Source organism: Macaca thibetana, chromosome 14 (assembly GCF_024542745.1).
Source record: "Macaca thibetana thibetana isolate TM-01 chromosome 14, ASM2454274v1, whole genome shotgun sequence".
Classification (NCBI taxonomy): domain Eukaryota; kingdom Metazoa; phylum Chordata; class Mammalia; order Primates; family Cercopithecidae; genus Macaca; species Macaca thibetana.
Genome location: NC_065591.1, coordinates 21,824,739 through 21,837,392, shown reverse-complemented (window position 1 = coordinate 21,837,392; position 12,654 = coordinate 21,824,739). Strand labels below are relative to the sequence as shown.

The 12,654-nt window shown below is 41.3% G+C and overlaps 1 protein-coding gene across 1 annotated transcript in view; it reads left to right on the top strand.

Moving 5' to 3' along the window:
• The first annotated feature begins 1,311 nt into the window (after positions 1 to 1,311).
• The window catches only part of HSD17B12 (hydroxysteroid 17-beta dehydrogenase 12), a 168,507-nt gene continuing 157,164 nt past the window's right edge, over positions 1,312 to 12,654 (top strand). Inside the window, exon 1 of the mRNA XM_050758246.1 lies at positions 1,312 to 1,736. Coding sequence (XP_050614203.1) covers positions 1,577 to 1,736 — 160 coding nt within the window. The 5' untranslated portion in view covers positions 1,312 to 1,576. The remainder of the gene's footprint in view (positions 1,737 to 12,654) is intronic.

The following is a 12,654-nucleotide window of genomic DNA, read 5'->3' as shown; positions in this document are numbered from 1 at the left end:
TTACAGGCTTGAGCCACCGCGCCCGGCCTACCCTTAGAATTATTATCCTTAAGTTCCTGCTTTACAAAAAACACTCTTAAGTCTTGAATCAGCAGCCCCCATTGGCTAAGAACAAATTTTAGGTACTTTTGTGAGCCCAAATCCACGCCAGAGAAGGGAATAAAACCTCTTGAAGAAAGGTAGAGAGTAAGTGTGAAGCACTTTATTGTTTTACACAATTTTTTAAACTTACCTTGTGGTCTTTCTCCTCTGGAAGTTTGCTAACGTAGTTCCCGTGCCTCTATCTGGACTTCACACTTCTGTGCCCCTTGGAAATACCACTCCCCCGCCCCCCAACCAAAAAAGGGAAATTTAAAAAAGAAAATAAAATTTTCTATCCTCCTTTGAAGACAAATTAAAAGATATAATCTCCTTCCAAAACTAATTGTTCAGCAAGCTGTGTTCCTATATTTTTCTTTCATCGTACAGCTCTGATGCCATCGTGTAACAGTTATTAGAGTTATTAGACTCCATCAGGTTATTTGCCTTGGACTCCAGATTGTTGGGAACTAAGTGATGTTTACTGCTCGGCTGGGAGGGAGGTCTGGCATTTAGAGGGTCCTCTGTGAGTGAGTGTAACCCGAGCTAATGCCTGCAGCGAGGAAGGCACAGACACAGAAGACTGCAAGCCTTTATCTGGAAAAGTTTATGGAAACAATGACAGCACGCTTAACAATGATATATTTATTATATAACTATATCATATATGTAAAATATATATTTATTTAATAAAGAGTTGAAAATAAAACCGTGACTCCACAGCCATTTCTTTTCTTTTCTTCTTTTGTTTTGTTTTGTTTTGAGATGGAATCTCACCCTTTCTCTCAGGCTGGAGTGCAGTGGCGCGATCTCGGCTCACTGCAACCTCCGCCTCCCAGGTTCAAGTGATTCTCCTGCCTCAGCCTCCCAAGTAGCTGGGATTACAGGCGCGCGCCACCACACCCAGCTAATTTTTGTATTTTTAGTAGAGACGGGGTTCGGATGTTGGCCAGGCTAGTCTCGAACTCCTAAGCTCAAGGGATTCGCCCGCTTCGGCCTCCCAAAGTGCTGAGATTACAGGTGTTAGCCACCGCGCCCTGCCCACAAGCCCACTTCTTACTACAATCTTTCCATTCACTAGCGGGTTCTCTGATCCCATTTCCTCTTCGAACCTGAGCTCAAACCAGCCTTGATCTGACTGGCCAATCCGAGCACATTCTTCCCCAGTCGCGAGTATGGCTGCAGCCAATGAGAGACCGGGGCGCCTCGGTGGGGTGAGACAGGGCGCTAGCAGGCGGAACCCTGGGGGGCGTGGTGACGGGGGAGTGTGGGCGGGGCAGTGGAACTAGAGTCAGCCAATTGCTGACGCACTACGCGCAGAGGGAAAGACAGATCACCAATAGCGACACGGATATGGTCCCGCGGGGGGGGTTAGGCCCAAAGTAGTGTCGGAGCAGCGCCTATTAGTGTCATCCTCACCGTCACGGCCGGCGCCCCCTCCTGGATTCATTCATTCGCTTTTTTCATTCACGAAGGTAGTGAGGCCTAGTGGAAAGCCATGGAGAGCGCTCTCCCCGCCGCCGGTTTCCTGTACTGGGTGGGCGCGGGCACCGTGGCCTACTTAGCCCTGCGCATTTCGTACTCGCTCTTCACGGCCCTCCGGGTCTGGGGAGTGGGGAATGAGGCGGGGGTCGGCCCGGGGCTCGGAGAATGGGCAGGTGAGTCGGATGCAGCGCCGCGTCTTCGCTCCTGCGGCGGCCGGGACCAGGCCTGGCCCGTGATGACCAGTTCCGGGCTCTGCTCCTGGCCTTCCCCTCCCCAGCTCTCTTCTTTCTCAGGCTCCTGCGTCCCTCGGGCCCCTCCTGGCTCCCTTGGCTGTCTTCTGCTTGCTTAGACTACTTGCAGAGTTTTAAAGTACGAGATACACTGCTCGCTCAATCCTGGGAATCTAAAGCGCAGCTTGGGGTGTAGGAGAAAACTGCCTCAAGTCCCTGGGGCTTCTGTCCTTTAAGCCATTCCGGGTTCATGGAGCCAGTCAGTCGCCCTGCTGCCTCCTCAGTTACACGCTGTCCTCCTTGGTTCGCCCCTTGTAAGTGTTTTTAAAATAAAGTTTTTCGCTTGGTTTGAATATTGGCCCTGTGCTAAGGATGCAGAGCATTCTGTTAACATGTTTGGGCTGAGGACAGAAGACGGGGTGTAGGGACACAGAATTTCAGAAGGCTTTTTGCACGGCGGAATCGTACCTCCCCAGTTACGATTAAGATAGTAATCGCATCAGGATTCGGCCTATTTCATGCAATTTACAAAGCCCCAAATTAAAAGGAATTCTCGCTAAACTGTTCTGGAGTCCTAACGAGTAGCAAGAACTATTGCTTCTGTAAAATGATAACTCATCATGTTAAAATCAGATTTTTTGTTTGTTTGTTTGTTTTGCACAAGGACGTTTGTGGGAAAGAGTATACCCATAAAGAGTGAACTAAATACTTGGAACTTGTAGTCGGAGGATTTTTAAAATGGATGACGAAGGTCAGACTGAAGAAATAGGGAAAATTATCTGCAAGGAAGTTTTTTGCCCCCCCCCCCCCGCTTTTTTTTTCTTTTTCATCCTATTTTGTTTCCTTCTTTGCTTTATTTTCGTCTCTTTTGGACTTTCTTCCCTTTAAACCAAGTGATTACTTATGGTATGCTTGTGGTCGTTCCCTGAGATGATTATTTATTTTGATGTTTTATGATCGAATGTGCACTTCCTAAGCATTTTATTGAATTTTGGGGCAGTTAGGCATTGCCTGCAGACTGGGCTCAGGTAAGATACACTAATAATGTTACTCCATGTTCTTTGTTTATTCAGAAACATTTAAACAACTTAGTAGGAAAGACATATGTTAACCTTTGGGGCTTATGTTAACATTAAGAGAAAACATCTTAGCAGTGGATATGTATGTGAAATCTTTGCACGATGTGGAGCAACATTATAATAGTGTTTCACAATCACCTATTTCTCTGAGAAAGAAAGTGTTCAGCTGGGTGCGATGGCTCACGCCTGTAATCCCAGCATTTTGGGAGGCCGAGGCGAGTGGATCACGAGGTCAGGAGTTTGAGACCAGCCTGGTCAACATGGTGAAACCCTGTCTCTACTAAAAACACAAAAATTAGCCGGACGTGGTGGTGCGTGCCTGTTGTCCCAGCTACTCAGGAGGCTGAGGCAGGAGACTCCCTTGAACCTGGGAGGCGGAGGTTGCAGCGAGCTGAGATTGCACCACTGCATTCCAGCCTGGGAGACAGAGCAAGGCTCCATCTCAAAAAAAAAAGAAAGTGAAGTTTTCAACTTGGTGATAAAAATTAAGATTATGATTTCCCAATTGACTTGCCCACATTCTTCATTGTCCGTTTTGGGAAATCTGTTTGAGGACTTTTGCTGTAGTTACACAAGACAGTTATGCCTTAGGGAATTTTGTCAAGATAAAATTTGTAATTGGTAAGCAAAGACTAATGTTAACAACTTGTTGTTTTCTTTTCTTTTTCTTTTTTTTTTTTTTGAGACAGGGTCTCGCTTTGTCACCCAGGCTGGAGGGCAGTGGTATGGTGGTGTGATCATAGCCAACTGCAGCCTCGAACTCTTGGGTTCAAGTGATCCTCCCACGTCAGCCTCCTGAGTAACTGGGACTATAGGTGTATATCACCATATAAGCTAAATTTTTTTTGGTTTTTAGTAGAGACAAGGCCTTACTGTGTTTCAGAGGCTGGTCTTGAACACCTGAGATCAAGTGATCCTCCTGCTTCAGCCTCCCAAAGTGCTGGGATTATAGGTGTAAGCCACCATGCCTGGATTTTTTTTTTTTTTTTTCTGTTTAAAATTGACCATATTGATTGATTATTCAAATAAGTCCACGTCATCTACATATGAGTCTATAGTAAAAGGCAAGTGATGTAGCATCAGAAGTAACATTTGTGTTGAAAAGATTTGGCCCCAGAGGAAGGATAATTGATAAATTAAGGGAAGTATTTGTATAAGATTTAGATATGAAATTTGAACTGGAACACTGGAACAGCAGAGGATCATAGTATCATAATTGAAGTGAAATGCTGACAGGTTCAATTTACCCTGGGTTGTTTGAATTTTTTTTTTAAGTGCTTAAGCAGAAGAAGTGATCTTAAAAGAAAATACTTCCTTTATCTTCAAATTCTGGAACTCTTCAAAAACAAAATTAAGAGCAGCTCATCTTAAACAGGTTCTTCATATGAGTTAGAGAGGTGAACTGAAATAATTTGAAAAACAAACTAGCAGAGATGACACTTAAATAATTGGAGTTGTGATTAAAAATATTGTTCTACCAAAGTTATGATTTTAGAATTGTTGTATATAAATAGTACTAGTAAGTTTTTTCCTACAAAATTACTATCTTAATCTCAAGTCTCTGTTCTTATGCAGCCTTTGAATCTACTTTCTAGTACTAATATTTAATATTTTCCTCTTTATAACCACTTATATATTTTAAGTATTTTATATTAGCATATGTTGAATTGATAGTATATTTTTATTCTTGTTATTGTTAGTCTCTTCATGCATCTTCATATGAGTATGTTTAATCTGTCTGCCTCAGATTTTAGGATCTGAGGGGCAGAAAGCGTGGATTCTCACTTTGTCTTTTCTCACAAATTGTCTCTTCTAAACTTAAGAACAAAAACTTTGGAAAAACTTGAAATACATGCATGCTTCACAATCAGTAAAAATATTCTAGGTAACGGGTTCCTTAGTGTTGTTAGACTTTGAAGACTGTCCATTATTTGGCCCAGACTCTAATTTATCTCCATCTCCTGGTCAAGAGCTGGGCCATCTCTTTTTCCTAGTTCTCGCCAGAAGCATTCCCACTCAGGTGAATCCCCTGTGTTCCCTACACCCCTAGCAGGTGGGTTTAGCCAATTTAGTAGGTAAGACTTCTTTTTCTGTCATTGTTACCTGAATACTTCCTGTATTTCTTAGGAGAACAAAAGGAGATCCTGTGAATGTGAAGTTTCAGTTGTTTGAAGGTCAGTGTAGCAAGTAATCAAAAGGAGATTGATAACAAAGGTGGTCAGTTTGTATTAAATAAAGGAAAGAACAGTCACTGCTATAGAGCAATAAAAAATGTAATCTGTAAAATGTGGTTTGAGCATAAATACATTTTGCATGTATTTGAGTAGTTTCCATTACTGGAGAGTTCATCTCAAATGATTGCTATTGAAGTAAAGTGGAGATGACAGATGCAAAGGCAAGGTAAGTAGACTTCCAATGTCAAGATATTTTGTAACTTTAAACATAAGACAGCACTCTGAGCACTTATTTTTAGTTTTTAATGAAGAGGATATTGTTCCACGCAGTGAAGAGTAAAGGATCCACTAATCAGTTAGTGAGTTAGATTTTTTAAAACAACTTTAGTGAGATATAATTAATATACCATACAATTTGCCCATTTAAAGTGTACAATTCAAGGTTTTTATGCTCACAGGGTTGTGCAACCATCATCAAATCCAATTTCAGAACATTTTCATCTTCCTTAAAAGAAACGCTGTACCCATTAGACCCTTCACTCCCTGACCCCCACCCGCTCCAGCCCTAGTCAACCACCAATCTACTTTCTGCATATGTAGATTTGCCTGTTCTGGATATTTCATATAAATGGAGTCATGCAGTAGGCATTTTTTTTTTTTGGTGAGTGGCTTCTTTGATTTTTGCATAATGTTTTCAAGTTTCATCTATGAAATCTGTACTTCATTTTGTTTGTATTGCTGAATAATATTCTGTTTTGTGGAGTAAGGTTAGATTTCACAAAAAGTCTTCAACCCTTTGTTTTGCCCTCTGGATATTTACATTAGCAAATCCCTAAGATGTTGTAGCTTCTGGTTGCTGATGGAACTCATTTGGCTTTGTAGTATTCCAGTGTTCTCCTAATTCAGTAGATAGTGAGGACTTAAAAATGGCAGGAATGGTGCAGTTCTCCTCTGGAAAAACCATTCATCAAAACATGCTTTGCTTAGCCATGCTCGAGAATCAAAGAATTCTCAAAATCACAGGTGTAATCACAATTTCTGTTTTCACATTGGTTAACTGCACAGGGTTAACCTCAAATGACTGAAGAATACTTGTGTAACTAGAGCTTGTTAATAGTAGGTGTCTTTCTTTAACAAGAGTTTGTGATATCACATAATTTGAAGAATTATATATGAAATGTTAGTTACTTAAATTGACAACCCAGAAGAATTATTAATAACTATCATTTATTGAATGGGTGCTTGAAATGTGCCAGGAACTTGAGATTATTTTTAACCTCTTTGAGCTGTGCTCCATTGTCCCCAGTGGACAGAGGAAGAATCAGGGGGTTAAGTAAATTGCTTTCATTGTCTATGGTTTCATAGCTATTAAATTGCCGAGTCAGGATTTGAAACCAAGTCATCCATTCTGCAACATTCATACACCATACGTTGGTGATGGGCCTACAGACTGGATGCGTACTTGGGAGTAGATTTCTTTATACCTACAAACTTTATTAAAAGCTTTTTGATTGGCCGGGCGCGGTGGCTCATGCATGTAATCCTAGCACTTTGGGAGGCCGAGGCGGGTGGATCACGACGTCAAGAGATCGAGACAATCCTGCCTAACATGGTGAAACCCCGTCTCTACTAAAAATACAAAAAAAAAAAAAAAAATTAGCCGGACCTGGTGGCGGGCGCCTGTAGTCCCAGCTACTCAGGAGGCTGAGGCAGGAGAATGGCGGGAACCCGGGAGGTGGAGTTTTCAGTTAGCTGAGATCGCGCCACTGCACTCTAGCCTGGGTGACAGAGCGAGACTCCGTCTCAAAAAACAAATATACAAAAAAACCAAAAACCAAAACAAAACAAAAAAATCTTTTTGATTGAAGACACACTTTCCATTTTTAAAATTTAAATTTTTGTTTTATTTTTAAGAACAATCTCAGACAAAAAGCAGGCACAATTTCAAATTTGCACATTCTTGATTTTTCGGGAAGGATTGCAAAATAGTTGGCACATTTTAGGATCAAGTAGCTTGGGATTTTCTTCAGATTTGCAACCATGAATCTTGTTGTGGTATGAGAAAATACTGGAAAGTTACTAAGGTACTTAACAAAGCAAAAGGTTTGACAGTCATCAGAATGGCAGGATTTGACTTCGAATGCTATTTTCTGTTTATCACTCTGGCATTCTTGAATGGATTTAGTGACTCCCTGGAGGCCCAGCTTGGTAAAGGTCATATGCTTGCTGTTGACATTCTACTTCTAGGGTATAGATACCTATTCTTACTGGCGAGCGGATGTTGATCACAGTAGTCATTACATGGGTTATATTTTTCACAGAGGCAGGGAAGGTGAGAGAAGGCAGAGAAACAAACTTAGTCATAAATGTTTTTGAATATTTGTTCATTCTGCCCTTTGGCTCCCAAAAGGGAGTACGTGTGCCTAAATGGAACAAGTTCTGCAGATTAGAGTTAGCAGGGCAACTTTCAAGTACTAGTGCTGGAGTCTACATAAGAGGAAACAGATGCAACTGAAAGATTAGACCTAAAAGCATATCTTTATCTGATTTGGAGGAAAAACCAAAGAGGGAGGTTTCCTGGGATTACGGATCCTGAGTCTACACTCCCTGAATATCTTCTTCCCTCACTCCCCTCCCCACCAGCCCCCATTGCTCCACCCTGTTTGTTTTGTTTGTTTGTTTTGGGTTTTTTTTCTGTTCTTTCTTTCTGTGCAACACTAACTTTCCTATTTAGAGGTCAAACCTGAACTTGGAGACCCAAACCTGGACTTGAATTCTAGCTTCCCTATAGATTTCATAGGCTTATTGTGAAGTGTAAATGAGAATACTTATTCTCTGCAAAACAGATAGTACATAAGTGCTTGATAACTTGTTATGAATAGTTTTATTAGCGTTAGTAACATTGTGCTCTGATTACCTGAGCTAATTGCCAGGATAAGGTTTAGTAAGAAAGAGTTGATACCTGGGTGACGACATTGTCAGATAACTGAGATTACCATTGCTACTTGCAACTGAGAGTGTTGAGCTTTCAAACTAATTTTTTTTTGTTGTTGTTGGTTTTGGTTGGTTGAATTGAGGATAATTTATATCTTTCAGTTTCAAAAAAAATTTGTCAGAAGACTTAGATAACAAAATTTATAAGTTTAGAATGCATGGGTAAATGGATTTGAATAGATCAGTTTCAGTGCCATTAAAAGCTATTTGTAGATAAGGATAAGTTAAATGTATATTTTAAAAATAATGCATCCTTTATTTCATTCCCTTCTTGTCACTCTTAGCAAAACAGCATGTAGAAATTCATATGCATGTCATCTGGGATGGATTGAGATTAAGGTTAGGGAGGCAGGGTGAACAAAGCCCTCACTGGGCTTGGAGGAGAGTATGACGTAACGCTATTCATTTGCCCATTTCTCCACCACAAATACTGTTGAGTGCCAACTATAGACCTTATAATAGTCCAATGGGATGGCAAACAGTAATCAAATGAATAAATTGTGCTACGGTAAGTGGTGAGAACAGGATGCACTTGGTCCTGTGAGAATCTGTGAGGGAAAGTTCTAGAGCTGCCCTGGGGAAGCGATGCCTCAGCTGAGATCTGATGGGTGAGTGTAAGTGAGCCAACTGGAGTGACAGGAAGGGCAGAGGGAAGAATGTTCATGGCAGAAGGAAGAGCAGTTGCTAAATTCCTAGGGCAGGAAAGGGCTGGGCCCTCATGAAACGAGGGCTGAGTGACTGGAGCCAGGAAAGGTCCGACATGAGTGCCATGGAACTGGAAAGGCAGGAAGGACAATGAGCAGGGCCTTCAGCCTTTATCCTGGAGCAGTGGAAAGCAGTTGAGGTGATTTTAAGCAGAAGGGTAACACTGTTGAGTTTGCAACTGTAAGCAGAATTTCTTGTTTCTGTGACTTTCCTAAAGTTATTGCGGGCCCTCTTTGAGAAAACATTGTTACACAGATACAGATCAGCGTAGGTATTTAGATAACCTCAGTTAAAACTGTCTTTTTAAAAATGTCAATTGGCTGGGTGCAGTGGCTCATGCCTGTAATTCCAACACTTTGGGAGGCCGAGGTAGGTGGATCACTTGAGGTCAGGAGTTTCAGACCAGCCTGGCCAACATGGCGAAACCACATCTCTACTAAAAATACAAAAATTAGCCAAGTGTGGAGGTGTACGCCTGTAGTCCCTGCTACTCAGGAGGCTGAGGCACCAGAATAGCTTGAATCCAGGAGGTGGAGGTTGCAGTGAGCTGAGATTACACCACTGCACTCCAGCGTGGGCAACAGAGCAACATTCTGTCTCAAAAAAAAAAAAAGTGAATATACAATAAAATGAGAATTTATGCTTTTTGTAAGGGACGCCACTTTTGTGCACTTCTTAGTTATCGTCTCTCAGAGACCATTTCTCTCTGGGGGAAAGGTCTGATAACTGTAGTATGGGAAGTTCTTCTCTTACAGGGACTACTGAGTGATGGGGTTGTTGAAACCCTGAAACTAGGTTATTGCTTTGTCATGGTAACTCCATAATACCATGGTGTGGTAGTTGAGAAGCTTGCCACAAATCTGTATCAGAAAGAATGCTTTGTTTTATTTGTTGATTTTTGTCTAGCGAAACAATGCCTTCGCCCTATCTCTACCTGGCAATTCCAGGAAAACTATCCAGTTTCTGGAAAGTTATCTTTGCCACCATTTCGTGAAGTTATTTCCATTTAAATAATCTAGTCATTGTGGAAGAGAGGAAGGGCTAGGCAGTTTAAGAACTTGAACAATTGGTGCCTCTCAAGAGTATTACATTGGGAAACAGTATAGCTAACAAACAGATTGGCTTTTGAGTCAGCAGGTGAGCTGTGCCACTAAGCTGGTTGACCTTAGGCAAAAATTGTTAACCTCTGAGCATAACTTCTTTCATTTTTTAGGGGGATGATACTTTTCAGGATTATTATGATAATTAAATGAGATGTAAATGAGGTTCTAGTATAGTCCTTACTATATTTTTATGGATATTAAGTAACATATATTTAAAAGCATCATTTGTTTGTACAGATTACTCTTATTGGATGAAAAGGGATGGTTGAAACTAAGAAATAATTGTAGTTCACTCAGCAGGCATATAGTTGAAAATCTAAAATTATGAACAGATCAATTAGGAGATGACTAGTGTTACTGCATAAAAATTCCTTGCTTGGTGAAAAGATTTACTAAGCCGTTCCTTTACATATAGATCCCCTTAGTGAGTGAATCTAACATAGGAAGGACTTTAAAAAATTTGTACAACTTTTCAGTTACATTTGTAAAAACTTTAGAGTTATCTTTAAGTCTTCACCACATACAGCCTTTTAGGAAATCTCATTAACTCTGAACTTCAAAATATCCAGAATCCAGTGAGTTCTAAGCCACCACAGACTCTTGTCCCTCTAATGACAAGTTTCCTATCTCTCTGCTTCCACCTTGGCTCTCCTGCAGTTGATTCTCACACAGCAGCCACAGTGATCCTTGACAAGCTTTGGTCAGATTATGTGATGCTCTGCCTAGATCTCTCTAGTGGCTTCTCATCCACTCAGATTAAAACTCATTATTTGTCTCGTGGCTTTGAACAAAGGTTATTTTATTTTATCCTATTTTATATTTATGTTTATTTTTATTTTTTGAAGCTGAGTCCTGCTGTGTCGCCCAGGCCGGAGGGCTGTGGTGCTATCTCGGCTCACTGCAGCCTCCGCCTCTCAGGTTCAAGCGATTCTCCTGCCTCAGCCCCCACAAGTAGCTGGGAGTACAGGCAAGTGCCACCACACCCTGATAGTTTTTTTGTATTTTTTATTAGAGACGGGGTTTCACCATGCTGACCAGGCTGGTTTTGAACTCCTGACCTCACGTGATCCACCTGCCTCAGCCTCCCAAAGTGCTGAGATTACAGGTGTGAGCCACTGCACCCAGCCTGAACAAGGTTTTAAACCCCCCGCTTCCTTCTTCCATTGACCTCTGACCTCATCTCCACTACTCTTACTCCGTTCCACCCACATACACCTCTTGCTGTTCCTTGAACAGCCTTGGCATTGTTGCCTTGGGGCCTTTGCTTTTTCCTCTTAAGGAATGCTCTTCCCCCAGATATCCATGTGACTGACTCTTCTTACTCTCCTTCAAGTCTGCAGAAATATCACCTTGTCAATGGGACCGCCCCTCCTACCTATAAACTCACAGTCCTTTCTCCCCCACCCCCACTCCTATCCATTACCCTGCCCCAATTTTCCTTTTTGTCATAGCGCTTGTCACCATCTCCCTTACTGTATACTTTGCTCATTTATGATGTTTCTGTTAGAATGTGAGCAATGTGAAGGCAAGGATCTTTGTCTTTTTTGAATCTCAAGCACCTAGAACAATGTCTGTACATAGTAAATGCCAATGTACATTTGTTGAATTAATGAAAATATCTGTTAAGTAAGGTATTCCTCTCTCTCTCTATATATATATTTTTTTTCTGAGACAGTGTCTTGCTATATTGCCCAGGCTGGCCTCAAACTCTTGGGCTCAAGCAATCCTCCTTCCTCAGCCTCCTGAGTTGCTGGGATTATAGGCATGTGTCCCAGCTGTGTCTGGCTTCCAGTCTTTTTAAGATTAAGGGATAATGATTTCTGTGAATTATCTTCTGTTTTTACATTCTCTTATCAGCTACAAATCTAACAAATATTAGCGGTTTCCCAACCTCTAAAAATGAAATTATTTAATCTAAAAATATAGAGTAACCTCAGAAAGAAGTTCTCCTAATACAGACTCTGGAACTAGATTACCGACTTTTGAATCCCAGCTCAGCTAGTTACAGTGTTATCACCTTAATCTCTGTGCGCCTCAGTTTCCGCATCTGTAAAATTGGGATAATTATAGATTGGAAATATTGATTAAATGGGGCTGAACTGATTTAATGGGTGTGGAATACTTAGACTACTGAGAGCATTACCTGACATTTCAGTAGTAAATACTATAGAAATGATAGCAGATATTATCTGATGGGATGATTCTGACTTTATCCACATGCATCTTTTCCCGACTTTCCCTCCAATTTCTAAAGACACTGCATATTTCCTTCTAGATGAGTATCAAAATCGTCAATTTTAGTATGTCTAAAATTTAGCTTTTCTACTATCTCCAGCCTGTTCTGGACTTCCTTATTTTTACTAATTATGTCATCGTCTTGCTAGTCATGTAGCTCCAAATCAGAGATGGCAAATTCTGATGCCTCAGGCAGGTAAAGTAAAATGAGTGACGTGGACCAGCTGTAATGCATGTCAAGACACTGTCCAGGTAACCAGGCATGGTCTCTAGTAGCACCCTTGAGCAGCACTGGCACAGTCCTCTCAGATTTTCACCAGCAACCCAAATCTAGATTTTCACATAGAAAGTTTCTTAATTGTTTAGAGTTGATGCAAATTTCCCAGGTTTACTCTATGGACCAAATAAATTATGTCAGTGGACAGATGCATCAAGTGGCCAGTTTGCTCCCTCATCGCTCAGATTCTTTAAGTCTTCGAATCATGCTTTCCTTGGCGCATCTAGGTAGGAAATTGCCAAATCTTGCTGAATCTACCACTACAGTCTCTCTTGCATCCATACTTTCCTCTAT